This window comes from Pteropus medius, unplaced genomic scaffold, assembly GCF_902729225.1.
Source record: "Pteropus medius unplaced genomic scaffold, Ma_sr-lr_union100, whole genome shotgun sequence".
In the NCBI taxonomy this organism is placed as follows: domain Eukaryota; kingdom Metazoa; phylum Chordata; class Mammalia; order Chiroptera; family Pteropodidae; genus Pteropus; species Pteropus medius.
Genome location: NW_024348242.1, coordinates 758,664 through 776,629, shown reverse-complemented (window position 1 = coordinate 776,629; position 17,966 = coordinate 758,664). Strand labels below are relative to the sequence as shown.

The 17,966-nt window shown below is 52.7% G+C and overlaps 1 protein-coding gene across 3 annotated transcripts in view; it reads left to right on the top strand.

The window, feature by feature from the left end:
• The first annotated feature begins 3,298 nt into the window (after nt 1-3,298).
• SFSWAP (splicing factor SWAP) overlaps nt 3,299-17,966 on the top strand; it is a 51,199-nt gene continuing 36,531 nt past the window's right edge. For 2 of the 3 annotated variants that reach the window (XM_039879208.1, XM_039879207.1), the window contains exons 1-7: nt 3,299-3,668; nt 6,016-6,185; nt 6,767-6,898; nt 10,699-10,784; nt 14,432-14,657; nt 15,639-15,751; nt 16,658-16,793. In XM_039879208.1, coding sequence (XP_039735142.1) covers nt 3,451-3,668; nt 6,016-6,185; nt 6,767-6,898; nt 10,699-10,784; nt 14,432-14,657; nt 15,639-15,751; nt 16,658-16,793 — 1,081 coding nt within the window. In that variant the 5' untranslated portion in view covers nt 3,299-3,450. The remainder of the gene's footprint in view (nt 3,669-6,015; nt 6,186-6,766; nt 6,899-10,698; nt 10,785-14,431; nt 14,658-15,638; nt 15,752-16,657; nt 16,794-17,966) is intronic. The other variant, XM_039879209.1, reaches the window with a different exon arrangement.

The window sequence follows — 17,966 nt, the reverse complement described above, 5'->3', positions numbered from 1 at the left end:
AGCTTAATTGTACCCGTTTGAACTTTGTGACTGGAACCGTAAGTGTCCCACTGCGTATGTAAACCACTACATTTATCCCCCCTGTTGACGGGCACTTGGGTTGACTCCAGGTTGGGGCTGTAAACACGCGTGTCCAGGTGCCACTGCGTTTGGGCTCACCCTGGGGTGCCCACAGGGAAGCCAGGGACAAGGAGAAGTGATGGGTCTGGGGAAGAATGTTGAATTTCACTAGATACCAAGTTTTCCTAAATGGTTGTACCAACAAACAAACTAAATGAACAGTCTGAGAAATGAAGCAAACCAAAAAGGGGCCATACGAACGTGCACCCCACCCGCCAACAGCTTATCAAAGGGTGCACCGCCCGTGTCCCCGCTCATGATGTCAGACTTCCATCTGTGCCCCATGTTTTCTGGTGTCAAAATGGTATCACACTGCAGTTTTAATTTGCACGAATTGATAACGAATGAGATTAAGCTCCTTTTCATAAGTTTATTGTCATTTACATTTCCTTTTTTATTACATTTTTAAAATCTTTTTTCTGATTTTCTTACATATTCTGGACAGTTGACATTTATCAATTTTATGTATCTTCTCCCACTCTGTAACTTTCTTTTTCACTCTTTTCGATGAAGCATTTTGGGTAACACATACACACACACACAAACAAAAAATAACCCTAAAAACGTAATCCAATAATGTATTTAAAAAAATAAACTCTCATGACTAAGTTAGGAGCATCTGAAAAATTCAACGTTACCTTAACATTAGGAAATTAATGTAATGCACCTAACAAATTAAAAGATATGTCAAATAATCATCTCAACTAATGCCTAAAGAACATTTGATAAAATTCAACATTTCATAATTAACAACAACAAAAACCTCTAGCAAACTAGGACTACGAGGGAGCGTCTTTCTGATAAACGGTGCTCTCCTAGACTCCACACCCCAGGCCACACTCAGTGGGGGACAGAGAAGCCCTTCCACTCCCAGACCAGGAAGCCGAGGGCGCCCACGACCACCCGGCGTGCCCTCCCTCCGACCAGAGGTGTGAACGGTGCAGAAGAGGGGAAACAGGAAAGGAGTCTGCGGGAAAGGAAGAAACAGAAGGTGTGAGGATCAGAAAGGAAGAAGTAGACCAGGCATCACTTACAGGGCGTCTGATGGCATATGTTTAAAATCCAAACGCATCTACAGATAAATAACTGGAAATGAAGTTGAGCAAAGCAGCTGAATACAGAAATCAGTTTTTAAAAACTGCTCCCAGCAACAAAAATTTGCAAGTGGCATTTAAAAAGGTTAACATGGCACCAAAAAAAAAAAATCTAGGAATAAACCTAACGAAACATGCCTAAGACCTTTATGGAGAAATTGGGAAACTTTATGAGACTTTTAAACAGATGTACACCTAGCAGATGGGAAGAGCAAATGTTGCGAAGAGGTCAACTGTCACTAAGCAGTCTCAATCAAAACACATGACAGCTTTTGAGAAGAACTTGACCAGCCAACCCTAAAATTCATCTGGAAATGCAAAGAGCCATCCTGGATATTTTCTCTTCCTTACATGTGTTCACGTTCTTAGGAGCCTCTGAACCGGCCTCACGACCACTGGTGGACTGTGACCCACACGTGGTTTTGCCAGCACTCCCTTACTCCGCTGCAGGATGCACCACAGCCGCACTCGACTGCCCTTTCGAGTTGAAAGGACTCTGCTTCATCCCACCTCCGGCCTCCGCCTGGGACTCAGCCACCTTTGGCCTGGCCCTCTCCACTGCTCCCCAGCTGCTGACACAGTGTCAGCCAGTCATCCGCCCCATCTTCAGACCCAGCTCACTCCCTCCTTCAGCCTCTCACACTTTGGAGTGAAATCACACAAGGCAGAGCGATGCCCACCTGAGGCTAGGCTCTAAGACCTCCAGCGGCTTTCTGAGGGAGACAGTACTGTCCTTTGGTCATTTTACAGGTGAAGAAACTGAAGGTCGCGAAGAACAGCACTAGCTCAGAGCTCCACTGGAATTTAACCAGACAGGGGTGTGACCTGGTCTTCTAAGGCCCGAGCCATCTGCACAGGGTATGAGGGCTGTCCGTCCAGACGGCGGAGCTTCGAGTAGCAGCGGGCTCTGGCTAAAGGTGTTGGCCTTACCCTGCTCCCGCATCCCAAGGGACAGTTCAAAGCGAGCCCAGCAGAGCAGCACAGGCCGGGAGTGACCAATGGGATGTCTAGAGTACAGGTAAGGTACAGACGGATACAGCACGGCCTCCTCCTTGGCAGCGGCCACGCAGTTCCCAAGCAGCAGGCTCCGCAACCTCATGGTACCCCGAGCCCCACAGTCCCCCCACCCCACGGCTCTCCCAGGCCCCACGGTCCGCCCAACCCCACGGTTCCCTGATCCCGCGGTTCCCCACGACTCCCATGGTCCACGACCCCGACTGCACAGTCCCCCCGATCGCGGTCCTCCCCTCCGCGATTCCCGACTCCCGCGGTCCCCCCGACCCCTTGGTCCCCCCCCCAGCCCGCCCGTTCCCCGACTCCATGGTCCCCCACCCCGTGACCCCCGACTCCCATGGTCCCCCGACCCCGCGACCCCCGACTGCGCATTCCCTCCGGTCACGGTCCCCACCCGCGGTTCCCCGACTCCGCGGTCCCCGACCCACGACCCCCGACTCCCCGCTGCTGCAGGATCCCCGACTCCACCCGGTCCCCACCCCGCGGTTCCTGAGCTCACGGTCACCCCAGGCCGCGGTTCTGACCCGCTCGTTCCGCGAGCTCATGTGGTCACTGACCCGACCCCGACTCCATGGTCCCCCCGCGCGATGCCCCCACCCGCGGTTCCCCGGCTCACGGTCCCCGACCCCGCGGTCCCCCAGCCCCGCCGTTCCCGACTCCATGGTCTTATTTTTGACCCCCGATCCATGTGGTCCCCCGTTACGACCCCCGACTCCAGCGGTCCCCACCCCGGACTACGACCTCTGATCCCCCAGGCCCCGGTCCCCACCCGCGGGTTCACGCGACCCCACGGCCCCCGGCCCCCCCGGCGCCTGCCCACGCCGCGCCCGCCCGGCCCGGCGCAGGCGGCGCGCGATCCGGCGCCGCGCTTTCGCCACTCCGCGGGCGGCCGCCCGAGAAAACGGCGCTCGGACGCGCGCTCCCCGAACACGAAAGCTCCTACCGCGGCGGCGCCTCCGAATGCGAAGGGCCGGGGCCCAGAGATTTTTCTGGCGGCACGAGCGGCTCCGAGGGGTCGCGAATCTGCAGGACCCGCTCGCCGGAAGTGGGGCCGCCCGCCGCCGGAAGTCGCGCTTCCTCCATTTTGTTGCCCGCTATGGCGGCGGTGTCGAGGTTGGGCCCGGGATGCGGCGCTTGTGACTGAGGGCGTAGGCCAGGCGGAAGCTTCGGGGACATCGGCGCGGCGCACGACAGGGCCAGCCTGGACGCCGGGGACGCTGTCATGTACGGCGCGAGCGGAGGCCGCGCCAAAGCCGAGAGGAAAAGTGGCGCGAAGGAGGAGGCCGGGCCGGGCGCCGCCGGCGGCGGGGGGACGCGAGTGGAGCTGCTGGTCTTCGGCTATGCCTGCAAGCTGTTCCGGGACGACGAGCGGGCCCTGGCGCAGGAGCAGGGACAGCACCTCATCCCCTGGATGGGGGACCACAAGATCCTCATCGACAGGTCGGTTCCTCCCCTCCCCTCCCCGCGCCTGCCCGATTCCGTCTGACGTTGACCTGATGGCCAGGACTGAAAAGGGGCTTTCTGGAGCCAGCGGGGATCCGGGGGACCCCCTCCCCTGTCCCCACACTGCCCTGGTTTGGGGAGGAGGGGGACGGCGAAACCTGCCCTAAAGCACTGGCCGGAGTCGCTCCCGCGTCTGTCGCCGGAGGGATCGTCTCCGCCCCGCAGCCCCTCGCGATCCCTCACCCTGTCGCCGGCTTCCGGTGGAGGCGCCGCGCGCACAGCTCGGGATGGGGGGCGGGGGGCCCGAAACGCCGCGCTCCCGAGGCCGCGGCTAGAAGCCGCTGGGTCCCCCCGAGTTAGCCTTGAACCTTTCGTGCCCCCAGCGCCTCCCTCTTTGGAGCGCCCCTCTGTGCGGCATGACATGTGATTCCCCCGTCCCCCCCGCCCCGTGAAATCCACGAGTTTGACAGATGCGCGCGGCTGGGAGGCCAGTCGGCCTCGTGCAGACCCTGGCTTAGCTCCGAGAGGCAGTGTCCTTAGGGCTGGTTTCGCTGACGCCAGGGTGGACCTGGGGTGCCGATGCGCTGCTTTTCAAATCAGACCCGCTTTGGGAAATCAGCCGCAGGGTGGTCAGCCGCTTTGGGCAGAGGGTCCAGCGATTTCTAAAGATGTTTGATTTGAAAAGGATGACGGTACATGATGTAGGTCGTTTGCTCCCCTCCCTTCTCACGTTTTCAGCGCCCCACTTCTCCTTCCTTGGGTTTTTTTTTTCCAGTCGGTTGATTTTTTTTGGGGGTTTGGCAACTCCACCCCTGGGGCCGGACTGAAAAGCTAACTGTGACCAACCATTAAACTGGAGTAGTGACCGAAGCCCGTCGTTTGAGACAATTAAAACTGGATTCTACAAAGCCCTGGAGCAGGACTATAGGGGTGACCTCTGAGCTGGCCAGATGGACACGCTAACCACCCAGTAGGCCATTTTCATCCTGACGTTTCCGTCGGAGTTAGATCTAGACAAGGACACGTCGAGGGAGGGTTGCTGGCTCAGGTCTGGACCTGTGTGCTCTCACGTGGGCCTTTGTACCGCGGTCTCTGTTGACTGGCTGACGTCGCCGGAGTTGTCAGGCAGCTTGCCTTTCCAAAGCGTCACTTGTGATGTTTATCATTAAAGTTTGGTAAGCGCTGAAGCCTGAGTTCTCACACGGTTTTCCGTATCAGTCTGTACACGATTTGACTTGGGTCTTCCAAAACTCGTGGGGAGCAAACGCTACGCATGTGCGTGTGTGATATTTTAAATGACGAACTGCATCTGTAAGTTAAGGAGGTTTACGGCAAAATTAAAAGAATTTTGAAATTTAATAAAATGCAATGACTTCGCTACCCTGGAATTGTGGGCCTTTTTTCTTGTAAATGTCTTTTTTTGTTTTTGTTTTTGTCCCTCATTACAAAAGTCAGCGTTAAGAAATCAGGCAGACTTGTTTGTCTCTACATTTGTTTTTGCTACACGATATGAGTGTTTTAAGTAAAATTCACTAACTCATTATCGACAGCATCGTCATCGAATCGTTTATGTGACAAGCGTAGCAGAAAGCGCTCTTCTTAATGTGGCTCAAGTACCCGCGGGTCCATGCAGTACACCCGGGCATGTCGTCATGCGTGGTATTCCCTGGGGGTACGCAGTTTAGAAGGGAGCGTTTATCCTGCATCTTCTATGGGTTTGGCTCTGTTTCCAGTGAACCTCCTTAAACTGCACGTATATGTCACTGTTCCTATGTATGTGTGTCTCTCTATCACGTAACCCAGCACTTATTTCCTCAGCCAAGTGGCTAGGGGGCGAGCCTAGCCAAGACTTTACCTCCATTGGACGCAGCTTTCTTGGTGAAGATCTCTCCTGAGAGTTCGGGACTAGCAGAGAGAAGCGAGGAAATTGCGACCGTTTGGTTCTTACGGATAGGTATTTATGTATTCGGTTTGTGTGAATGTGAGCTATGATATTTGACTTTACAGAAAAACTTTTTTTTTTGCGAATGGCATTGAATAGTTGACCAAACCATAAACGGTAAGAACTGCCAGTGAAGTGGATACCACCATTTATGCTATTAAAGGATTGTTTACCGTTAATTATGAGTTTTAACATATTGTAGAAAAGAATTTAGACTTTGCTAAGATAACTTGAGTGTAAAAGTAGGTGAGATGTAACTGGCCAAATTAAATATAAATCCGAAGCTTTTATGTTTGTCATAATATTTTTATTTCTTTACTTTAATCGGTGAGTATAAAACATCACACGCACACCCGCCTGGGCGGTGGCTCCCTCCCGCTGACCAGCGCGTTCCTATTCCAGATACGATGGGCGCGGTCACCTGCATGACCTTTCTGAGTACGACGCTGAGCACTCCACGTGGAACAGAGACTACCAGCTCTCTGAGGAGGAGGCGCGAGTAGAGGCCCTGTGTGATGAAGAGAGGTATTTAGCCTTGCATACGGACTTGCTTGAGGAGGAGGCGAGGCAAGGTACTGCTCAAGAAAAACTTACTTAAGCAACAAACGTTTTAAAATTTTTTAAGTATTTAAAAATTTACTCCCATTCATTTTTTTATACTCACTCTTTCTGATATTATCTTGACAGTACCCAGTGGATTGGAAAAACAGGAGTCTTTGCGTTCTGAGAGGACCTCAGGATAGTTTATATATAGAGCCACAGAGAATTTTCCCAGCTTTTGAGGGCAGACTGGGATTTGAAAAAACAAAAACCAAACTCTTTAACTGTTCTTCTTTAACAGTATCGTATAAACTAAAATCGATGTTCTTGTCTTTGCTTTAACGATCTTTAATGCGGTTCTTAATTCCCAAATTTCTCAGCAGGAAGAAAGTTTCCACAATAGACATGTATTCTGCTGTCTGTGGTAAACACATGCCGGCAGCAGTGCATACTGGTAGATGTGAAGTGCGAATTTTTAAAAACATTCTCGCCTCAAAAAGAGGTTAAAAAAAGTGTGTTGTTCGCTCTACTGATAGCTACGACTTTAGAAATATATGAACTTTTTCTCAGTAAGTTTCCGTTTTTGTTAATAAAATTCTCGTTTTTATTCAAGAGGAAGAATACAAGCGGCTGAGCGAAGCGCTGGCGGAGGATGGAAACTACAGCGCGGTGGGCTTCACGTACGGCAGTGACTATTACGACCCGTCCGAGCCGACGGAGGAGGAGGAGCCTTCGAGACAGAGAGGTGAGCAGGCAGCGCCCGGGACGGCCCTGCCGGGCAGGGCGCTGCGGGCACGGCGGCAAAGCCCGCAGCCCCGGGCAGTCACGGACGTCACTGTGACACCGGGAGAGTGTTGCTCGGTTCCTTCTTGGGGCCAGACAAAGCCAGAGGCCGGAAGACGACTTGTGAATAGAGGAGGAAAGCGAATTCAGACTTCCGTTATCTGCACTGGGTCTAGCGTTTACACTTCTCTTTGATTCGGGTGATCGCCTGGATTCTAGAAGCGCACTCAGGAGTCTGTGTAGGTTGATGGTACGTGCGTTGACATCCACAGTGATTTGTTCTTGGGGCATTAACTGCCTTCATGCTCTATGTCCCTTCCACACCTGAAATCATGACAAATATCCAGTGGAAAGACACCTGTGGGTCCAATTATTACCAGACAGAACAGCGCGAGACACCCTGACTAGGCTCGATAGGCCCTAGACGCATGGCTACCATAGCGTTTAGTAGTTACGTAAGAGTAAAGATTTTAAGTTTATGCTTTTCTGAATCAACTCTGGGAACTTTGCATATTAAAAAAAAATCCAGTGCTGTTGAGGAATCGGGACTCATGTAGTACAGGAACAGGTATCTTTAGTCACTCCGGTGAGCCCTGTGAGCCCCCGGCATCACTGCCCTGCACGATGATCAGTCACTCGTCACCACTAGTGACAGCACAGACCTGAAGCAGTAAGGGCGCATCACTGTGTTCAGGACATCCTGTTGAAAGAGGAGAGCTTTAACTGCAGAAACGCACATGTATGGAATGAAAAACTGGAGTCACGTCACACGGGGGTTTAATTTTAGAGTTCACCGAATCCGCCATTTCAGACTTAGTTGATTTTTCCTTATGTAACAAACCTAACAAGTATGATGGCAGTTTAACAGTAAAACAAAATACCGTCCGCCCTGCATGGTGCAGCTGTCCTGGGGTTTCCCGCCCCTTCAGCAAGGGGCGTGATCACGGTGGAGCAGCAGGCCGTAGGGACAAATTTTTGCAGACACGTGCCTCGCTGCCCTTTGTCCTCGTGGCCTCGTGGCAGAAGAACCACTGGTGCACAGCCCTGTTCCGTGAGCTTCTACAGAGATTTCACGTGTAATGTTACCTGTTAGGGCCTTGCTAATGTTTTTCACACCTTTTGCGTTGACTTTTGGCTCTAACTGTACCCCAGAAGTCACGATGCACTAAAACGCTCTTGCAGCTTGAGAAGCAACACACCCCTCTGTCCAGATCGGTGACTTTAGGGCTCCGAGTAGTTGGGTTTTGTCTCATCTCTGCACCATCGACATGCCATGTGCTGTGAGCAGGTAGTGTTTGGGGTCGGGACGGAGGAGTGCGTCCCGCCACCGTTTCACAAGTGAAGGACTGGCTTTTATGAAGGCCAAGCGTCTTTTGCAGGATCAAGTGACTGTCTTCCGAAGAATCCGTACTATTAATTTCTTACCATTCCACTTATGGGTCAGCAAACCCTGGCCAAAGGCTCAGTGGGCATGATTCTGTGACGCTTTGTTGGAGCACAGCCATGCTCACCTGCTCACAAGTTGTCTGTGCAGCCTTTGTACTTCTGCGGCAGAGCTGAACGGTCGAGACGGAGCCCAGGTGGCCCCGAGGCAGAGGGACCCGCTCTCCGGCATCTCACAGGAGAGGTCCCCAGCCCTGGCTCTAGGTGTTGGCCTATCGTCTCGGTGTGGTTATTGGGCCGACTGCTCTTAAACGTGGTTACGACCACTGACTTTTAAGAACTTAAAGGTGACTTAATTTCTCTTCAAAGTTTTGGTATGCTTTCTCTTTATCGCAAAGTTCTCTTTCTTATTTTATAATGTTTTTTCTTTGTATTCTGAGAATTCAAAATTCTCAGAATTTTGTTTTATGTGATTTTTAAAAATTTTCTTGGATAAAAATGAATAAGTAAATGGGAACAAGTGAGTGAAATAAGAGAAAAAACTTTTTCTGGCTCTGCTGATTAAGTTTTTAATGGCGGTCGGTCCCACGTAAAACTTAGCTTGACTTATTATGTTTAACTTACACTAATATAAGTAAGACACCACACATGTATGCACAACACCCAGACATACTCACCCGCCTGTGTGCTGCATGTGTACTTATACTTCTGACAACCAAATTTTGCTTTAGTGTTGCATTACATAAATAAAAAATATAGTTTTTGTTTTCCTGAGCCATCAACGTGACTACATATTCTTTGATTTTCAAAATGCCTATTTTGTCCTGGCATCTTTTAATATTTTCAAGCCTCGTGACGTTGACCAGAAGCATTTCGATGGCACCTTTTTTCCTGGAATTTAACTCTTCTCCCATGTCACGGCTCCGTTTTCAGCCTGGTTCCTATCATTTAGATTTTAGTAGCTTTTTGTCACTGTTACGTATCCATTTTTTTAAACAAGAGATTATTGAGATTTATTGGCGTCCAAGTCATTGTCACATGCTGGTTTTCATTTCGTGTCACTAAAGCCATTCTGCGGACACGGGAACGTGTGGGAACAACGGGTCGGTGGCCCCCGACCTGGACAGTGCTTTCAGCCCCAGAGCCTTTTCCTGTCAATAGCTTGGCACTGAGGGTCAGTGTCAGAGAGACAGCCCCTCACATCGTCACCGTAGGGAGGTAGAGGGACAGCGAGAGTCGGACTTCTACACATGTCCACGTTTAGCCTCGTTCCCTGAGAGAGTTGAGATTTTAACTTGCTGCTCGGCAGGTGCAGACCGGCCATGCTGCTGCCTTCCAGCCCCGCTGTGTCCTTGGTGACTAAAGCTGGACACTGGCTGCTGATGGCGGGGTTTCAGGCAGTAACTGTCAGGCTCTCGGGAGAGAACAAGGGTGCCTAAGTGGACACGGAGCCAGCTTGCTCTTACGCACTGGGCTTCATGTCAGCCTGCACCCTAGCAGGTCATGTCAGAAGCCTGTTTGGGAACCCGCTCGGCGTCCCAGAACCGCGTCCAACAGGACACCTCTGACACTTCCCATCTATTCAGGAGCCTCACCATCTGAGAGGGAAACTGCCCTGAGGGCTTTAGTGTTTGCTTATTTAACATCTGTTTTAAAAGAAAAACCTAAGTGGATTTTAAATTCTTAAGAATGTTACTTTTTATCAGTTTCATATACAAACTGATGATCATCTGAGCAGTTGAGATGTATATAGATACCTTGTAACTCAGGAAATTATAATGTGTACCGCCTTGTCTAACACACAGTAGGTAAATGTTTATTAAGTGAGCCATTAGTGGATAAGTGGGAATGGAAAAGATACATCTGACTACTTACGAAAGAGATAGTTGGCTTGTCTGGAGAAGTCTTGGCAGTGACATCGAGGTAAAACTTTACAAATCAGTTCTCGGCACTGAGTGCCGTGTTCTGTGCCTGACACCCTGGGGAGCTCACAGAAGCCACGTGGCAGGAAGTGTCAGCACCAGGTAAACACGCAGATCGCAGAGTGCGTATGGAGTGCGTGCTAAGTGTGGAGCATTGTGGTGGAGACGCTCATGTACATCGTCTGCCAAAACCTCCCCCAGCTCTGGGAGAGGGGGAAACTGAGTCAGGGCACGTGCCAGGGTCTCAGCTCTCCTGCTGCCCCACCCCCACCACTTTCGGGTGTGCTAAAGTGATTTTGCTTGCAGGTGGTGGCATGGAACAGAAAACTGCGAAGTGTTTCTGGAAGAAACGATAGAAAAAAGATCAAGAACCAGCCAAGGCCACGTTGCTTGCTGTTGGCGGGCGCCTTCCTGCCTGATGGCTCTTCTCAAAGTGCTGTGTTTTCTCTTTATACAGAAAAACATGAGGCTGAGAACGCGGAGGAGAATGAGGAGCCTTTCGTTGCCCCTTTGGGGTTGAGCGTGCCGCCCGATGTGGAGCTGGTATGTGTGTGTCTGCCTCACAGTCCTGCCCTCACCATTGGTGTTTACCGCAGCTAGTGTGGGGGCCCGGGCAGCATCGCATCTGTGTGTAGGTACACGCTGCCCTAGAGTTAGCTGGGAGCCAACGGAGAAAAAAAACTCGCCCCACCTGCCTTCCTCTAAAGAAAGAGGGAGGACGTCACAGCAAAGGGACCGGCCCAGAGCGTCAGGGGTTCGGGGAAATCGTGCCCTCCGGGGCCGTGCGGTTTTACCAGTTTTACCAGTGTGGGAAAGCCAAGGCAGAGGTAGGAGGCACAGAGGTAGGGGGCGCAGGCTGTTGGCCACATTGAGGCGGAAAGACAGTCTTGCTCGAGGGAGTGGCCTTCTGTAAAGTTACTTCATTCCGACCTTTTCCCGGGTGGTTTTGTGGGCTCCCTAGATGTGTTTGCGCTGCACCTTGTAGGCACTCCTCCACCCAGCTCTCCCGCTCCCTCCGGTGACATCTCCCAGCTGCCCTTGCGCCCGGAGGAAACCTGGGTGGAGTTCCTTGCGCCTGAGCGTCTGCAGCTCCGTTCGTCGGGGTTACATTGTAACGGCCTCACTGAGGGCTTTCTGCTCATCTCCACGTTAATTACCCGCAAGGGAGCTACTGTTACTGTCTCCCTTCCACAAGTGGCTAGGAAGTGGCAGGCAGGACCAGAGCCCCTGGTCCTAACTATTCTGTCACCACGAGTCGCTGTGCCGCGTGAGGTGTTTATGGGCTGTTTATATGTTTATTGGTCTGTTCCTGTGTTTATGGGGATGTTTATATTTAGGGGTGTTTATGTTCGTTGCGTTGCCTGCCCGCGTTTGGGAGAGAGGTTCGTGCCTTTCCCTGACGCGTTCCAGCCTGGGTTGCCGCCCCTGGCCGCGGGCCTCCAGGTTCTCGCGGTGTCCTGCAGGCGCCACGGTGCCGAGAACGAGCCGCTCGCGCGCTCCCCCTCGGCGTGGATTCAATGGCCCTCGCCGCGGTTTTGCCTTGCGCTTCATTCCTGTGTGGCGGCGGGAGCTAGGAGCCCGCACCGCCCGCTGCCACTGCCCCTGCGCCCGCCCCCACGCCGCCCCTTCCTCCGCTCGCCCCTTCGCATGTCGTCTCCTCTCGGTCTCTTTTCCTACAGACGTGAGTAAAAATTTCTTCTGATTTTTCTGAGCGGAATGCTGGCTTATGTTTGCTTCCCCCGGTGTCTACCATTGATCGTTTTGCTGTAGTTAAAGCTGAAATTGTTATCTGAGGATCCGGCACCCTAAGACTCGTACTAGCACGTTTTCTACGTATTGTACTTCTACTCGTTCTGGGACATACGATCCTATGTGAGAGACCCGTTAAAAATGGGTTGCCCTTTTATCTGTATTTAATACCAAAAGCTTTTATTTAAGGTTAACTATATTGAATTTTACTAACTTTTGATAGGAAAGGTGGTTTTGACTTTTATGCGAACATGAATACAGAGGCATGATAGATGTAGCCTGGTTTCACTTCTGTTGAAATGCGTGATGTCTGTGTCAGCCAGAGAGGCATCGCTAAACTGAAGTGCCCACCGCCCGTGGAGGGCGAAGCCAGCCTCGCACTGGCGGGCGCTTAGAGCCGCAGCGCTGCCCCCGGCGCCGCTGGAGAAAGTGTCCGCAGCAGGAGCCACTTTGACCGCGTGGCGCCGCCGGTGCGCGCTGGGTCGCCGGCGTGCGGCCCGCTCTCCCTTCCCCTGGTGCCGGTGCTTGTTCTTCACAGCAGTTGTGATCTGGGAGCCGCGGGTCCTTGTGTAAATCAGACACTGCGGTGTCCGTGTTTGTGGGGAGAATGTAGAAGACAAGGGTGTCACCATGTAAGTTCTGTGTTGGTGACTAAACGCCGAGATCGCGGGACTGTGTGTGGTGGACGATCATGGCCTCCGTGGGTAGAGGTTGCTCTCGCTCGCTGGTCCTGGCAGGCAGGGCACTCGGTGAAGAAAGCAGGTGCTCGGGGAGAGGGGTCTCGGTTCTTCCTAAACTGGGCTTTGGGTGGGAGCCTAGCAGTGGCAGGCTCTCCGAGGGGGCGTGGGCACAGCGAGGAGTGGCCAGGAGCCCGGCAGCCTGGGATGCTCACGGTGGCGCCTGCTCCCAGCTGCCCACACCCGGAAGCCCATTTGCAGTGGGAATAACCGCGGCATTCTCAGCCGGGAACGGGTTTATCTAGAGCGTGCGTGGCAGGTGGAGAGCCGAAAGAGGGCCTTGCCCCAGACCAGGGGCTTTCACGCGTAGCCATCTGCTCGGGCAGTAGATCTGGAAGGGTGTTCACAGAGTGCTTCGCGTTCTGTGATCATCGTTGCTTTGGAAAATCACCCATCTGTTGCTTTTTAACCACTTTGGCCGTACTAGTGCGTCATAAGTGGGCCCGCTTTTAAGAAACTTCAGACCAAAAAGTTGGTTTGGTCACCAGAGTACATCTCTACTGGGAGGTGGGGGATCAAATTTTCATTTACGCAAGGATCATATTTTGAAGTGATCGTTAATAATTGCCATGTACATAGGATGCACCATTTCAAAAGTTAATCTTCCTCTTTGGCCAAAGCCAGTGAAAACCTGTGCCAGGAACTGTGCTTCTGTGCACAGTGAGTGGGTCTTTAACACAGAGTCTAGTTTATTTTGGGATCAGCAGATAACTTCAGTTATAGATGTTTATCCTGCTTAAGTGTGAAGGACATTGTTAGTTCAGGAATTAAATTTGAGAATTAAGGCGTTTACATGTTATGAAGGATGCCGCTCTGAAATTGCAGTAAGCATCTTCATTTCGAATTGCCCATTGCTAATGAGAACAAGGTCCCACTTTCTGTGCATGTCGCTTCCTGGTGTTAACCTCCTCACTGATGTTGGAGGTACTTAGACGTGTGGCTTCCAGCTCTGGGTCTGGCGAGCCCCTGCGGCAGGAGGTGCTGAGAGCAGCTGAGCCTGCGGGGAAGAGGGTTTGGTTCCTAGCAGTGAACTCACCGAAGGCAGCACGGAGTTGCCCCTTAATGTGGGCGCACCCCGCTGGTTCCGGCCAGACCACACCCACGTGGGCGCGTGTGGGACTGTGTGCTGCGGGCGGGGATGGTGGCCGCCTGGAGCCGCGTGGCTGTCTCGCAGGGACGGGAAGGAAGCACATGTGGAGGGCCTGGCGTGAGTGTGTGGCTGCCTTCCTGTCTTCAAAAGGGCTGCTTTGCGAGCCGTGATACCTCATCCCGGCTAAGGAAGGGAAGCGGGAGGGACCCTTAGCCCTTTGAGGAGCTCGGGGGAATGTGCACGTAGCGGGGCGGTATTGGCATTCAGCGTCTGAGGACTCACCACCCCCGAGCCCCATCACAGACCCCAGGGCGAGGACCCCGGTTATGTGGGAATGTGTTGATTTGGTGCAAAAAAAGATCGCCTCCTATCAGTCCTGCACAAAGCCGGAGTGTCCTGCCTTGGTAGGTGAGTTTCCGCCCCACAAAACATGAAATTCAGAAATAGACGGAGTGGCTTGTCACCGTGGCGGTGCCAATCTTCAGACTGGTCCATTCCGATTGAAATGTCTCTGTTCTGCTCGACAGAAAACCCAGGGTTGTTTCTGTGTTTTAGGTCATGTGGTCAGTGGCAAAGTGAAAGAATTGATAACGTGAATGTGTGTTTTCTCCTAGCCACCGACAGCCAAAATGCACGCTATCATCGAGCGCACAGCCAACTTCGTGTGCAAGCAGGGCGCGCAGTTCGAGATAATGCTGAAAGCCAAGCAGGCCCGGAACTCCCAGTTCGACTTCCTGCGCTTCGACCACTACCTCAACCCCTACTACAAGTTCATCCAGAAAGCCATGAAGGAGGGCCGCTACCCGGTGCTGGCGGGGGACCAGCGCGCCGAGAAGCAGAGTACGCTGTGCGAGGCCGCGTGCAGGCCGCCTCTGTCCTGTCCAGACGGCTGCGGGGGCGGGGCCAGGGCGGGGCTGCTGGCTGGGCAGAGGTGCTCCCCAGAATCTCAGGGCGGCCAGCATCTGCGAGGTCTGCCACTGAGGATGAGGACTAGGCCCGCCGCTGCGCCCACGGTGTCGGGTGCGGCTCACCTTAGGTCATGGAGGTAGATCCTGGGTGTGCTTATGGACGAGCGAAACGCGGAACGTGGGTGCGCTTGGAACGCCGCCATCCAGGTTGGAGGTTTGCCCTCCCGTTTTGACCGGCTGACGTTTTTGGGGAAAGCAGTGGCTCTGCTCCCTAGCTCACCCACACTGCATTGCACTGGTTAGGACCTGAGCTTAAATGACCCCTGTCCACAAAAATGACAAGGCCAGTTTCACCCAGTCCTTTTCAGTTGTTTCCGCTGCAAGCTCTCGTTCTCATAACAGTGTCTACATTCGGAATTCTTACTACGGAGGCCAATTAACTCTTATTTTGAATAACATTCAAAGACGACAGTCTCTGTGTTTCTGCCATTGAATTTTTTTCTGTGCAGCTGAAACATGATTCCCAAACTCAGTTGTATAAGCCTTACGACAGAGCTCACCATCCTTGTGTGTTTATTGTAGTTTTTAGAAGTACCTGTTGTTGTTTTACATTTTACAAATCAGTAAGATTTTGTCTTCTAGATAATTTAAATACATAATGGATCTAGACTAGCAAACGCCAGGCACGGGCGGGGGGCTGCCAGCGGGCGGGGTCGGGCCTCCTGCCTGGCTTCCTGCTGAACCCCTTGGGCGGCAGTGTCCTGGATATGTCCAAAGATGTTTTGGGGGCGGCGGATGACCAAGAAATGACTCCATACAGCTGTGCCTCTGTCCGCTTCTCGGTGTTTGCATAGCTCATTTGTACCTTTCCTGTCACCAGCACCAGGATCTTGAGGTGTGCTTTTGCTTTCAGAGTCGGGAGTCAGCTCTGACAACGAGGACGACGATGACGAGGGCGATGGGAGTTACCTGCACCCGTCCCTCTTCGCCTCCAAGAAGTGCAGCCGCCTGGAGGAGCTGATGAAGGTTTTCTCTCTCTGTCGCACTGTTTCTGGCCATGACGAAACTTCTGCTAGTGTAGTTGCCGAACGCAATTAAGTGCGCGTTTGCTTCGTGTGACAGCTGCATCTCCTTGATCCGTCGTTGAGGTCTACTGTGCACTTTTCTGTTTGGTGGCGGAGGATTTAGTTCCTTTATTTCTTACATATCCCGTTTTGTAAAATTGAGCAGATTATTTTCGTTTTATTATAATTTACCTTTTGGGTAAATTTACCTCTTTCGCATAAGCAGAATGTCGGTTAAGACTCGGGAATTGTTTTGTGCAGATTTTGTCACAATAGATTGGATTTTATAGGAATCCAGAGTATGTGCTGTCAGAAGGGGCGTGTTACTGTCACAGTAACAGTATGCTACCTAAAAACATGAATAATTCTCTCGATTTCCCTCTCCTTGCTGTAAAGGAGTCGCTCGGCGTCATGTGGTCAGGTGACACACTCGGGCAGCATTTGGGGTGTGGAAGCGGGAGCCCCCAGACTCAGCATGCATCTCAGTGCCGTGTGGTGTGGCTGATTGGGGGCGGGTTGGGGGGGGTGACAGCTGATCAATGTGACTTGAAAAGCTAGTGGCGATTAAAAGTCAGGGGTTGCTCTAAGGAAGGGCGAGGCTTCAGGCTGAGAGTGAGCAGGACGCTCGCACTCCGCGGCCGCAGTCCCGGCTCGGGGGCGCTCCGCTCGTGAGGCAGAGGGAGGCCACCGTCTGCTCAGTTCTCTGGCACTCGTGGCCCGCCAGCGCGCTCGGCCACTGTGCCAGGACCTGCTTGCGTGGGCGCGCTGCAGACTCGCCGAAGTGCACGTGCTGTTCTAGAGTTGCCACGGACGAGTTCCATGTGACAGAAGACAGGAAGTGGTGTGACTGTGCCTTCTCTGTCTGCAGCCTCTGAAGGTGGTGGACCCGGATCACCCCCTCGCCATGCTGGTCCGGAAGGCCCAGGCCGACAGCCCCGCCCCCACCCCACCTGTGGCCGACGGCGCTGCTGGGCAGCCCTCCCAGGTGGAGTACGCCGCTGACTGTGAGTACCTCTCCATGCGCCCAGCCTGCACCTGCAGGGCTCAGCCAGCAGGGGAGCCCCACAGGTGGGAGGTGGGTCTGGCAGAGATGCCCTGTGGAGCTCAGTCCCTCGGGTCTTCGTGCTTAGCCATCCTTAGTATGCGGCCCCATCCTGTGCTCAGACGTCTGCGGCATCAGCTCTGCATTCAAGAAAGGGCAGGGGCAGAGAGCAGGTCCTAGTGGCTCGGCCCCTCTTCAGAGACCTCCCCAGAAGCCATGCCTGGTGACTCCCCTAACTCTTACAGACCGGGATGGTGTCACGTGGTCGCCCCGTCCTGTAGCAGAGGCTGAAAAACGGGTTTCGTGGACGCATTGCTGCCTGGCGCCCAAGTTCTGTTAAGAATGGGAGGAATGGACGTTGGTCGATGTGCAGTGTTGTCTGCCACTGTCGTTGTCTTGAAGACACACAGCCTGGGACAGCGTGCAGTGCGTACCTCAGACCCAGTTGCGGTTCCCACCTCCTCTCCCTGACCGCTAGCCTTCCGTCTGATTACTTAAAGATTATTAGAAGGAGACATCTTGAAGTTCTATTCAGGAAATCATTTGAGAGTATTTGACTTCGGTCTTACTATCAGGTTATTTAAAGTTGCTTCCTTCAGAGATTAAGTATTAGGTGAAAAAAGAACCATTTGCAGAGTCTGCTTCATGTGGACGTGGGTCCAGTGAGTCCATCTGTAACGCTTGTCACTCTCAGGCAGGGGTTGGAAAGCCAGCCTGAGATTAATTCTCCCTTAAAATGCAAGCTGCTTGTTGCTCGGGCCCGAGCTTGTGTTCGGATGGTGGCCGTGTCCTTTTGTCCTTTGGCACTTCCCTTCCAGCGCCGGCTTCACTAGCGTGTCATTTTGATGTGCTAAATTAACATTTTCAGACTCTAAAAATAAGTTATCTGAGTGAACTGAATGCATGTGTTCTTTTAAAAGAAAAAAAAAAAGCCTCTTAAAGAACTTAGGCAATTTTCTCAGATGATTAAATCAAGTCAAACCGCGTTTCTTGGAACGTTCGAGCCACGGTGCGGGGCTCACATCACGCACGTGCACCTCGGTTACGTTCCACGCCGGAGCCTGACATGAGTGTCAGAGGCGGCAGTGTCCCCGAGGCTTCTGTAAGTCACTCGTGAGGCCCCTGCTCACGGCGG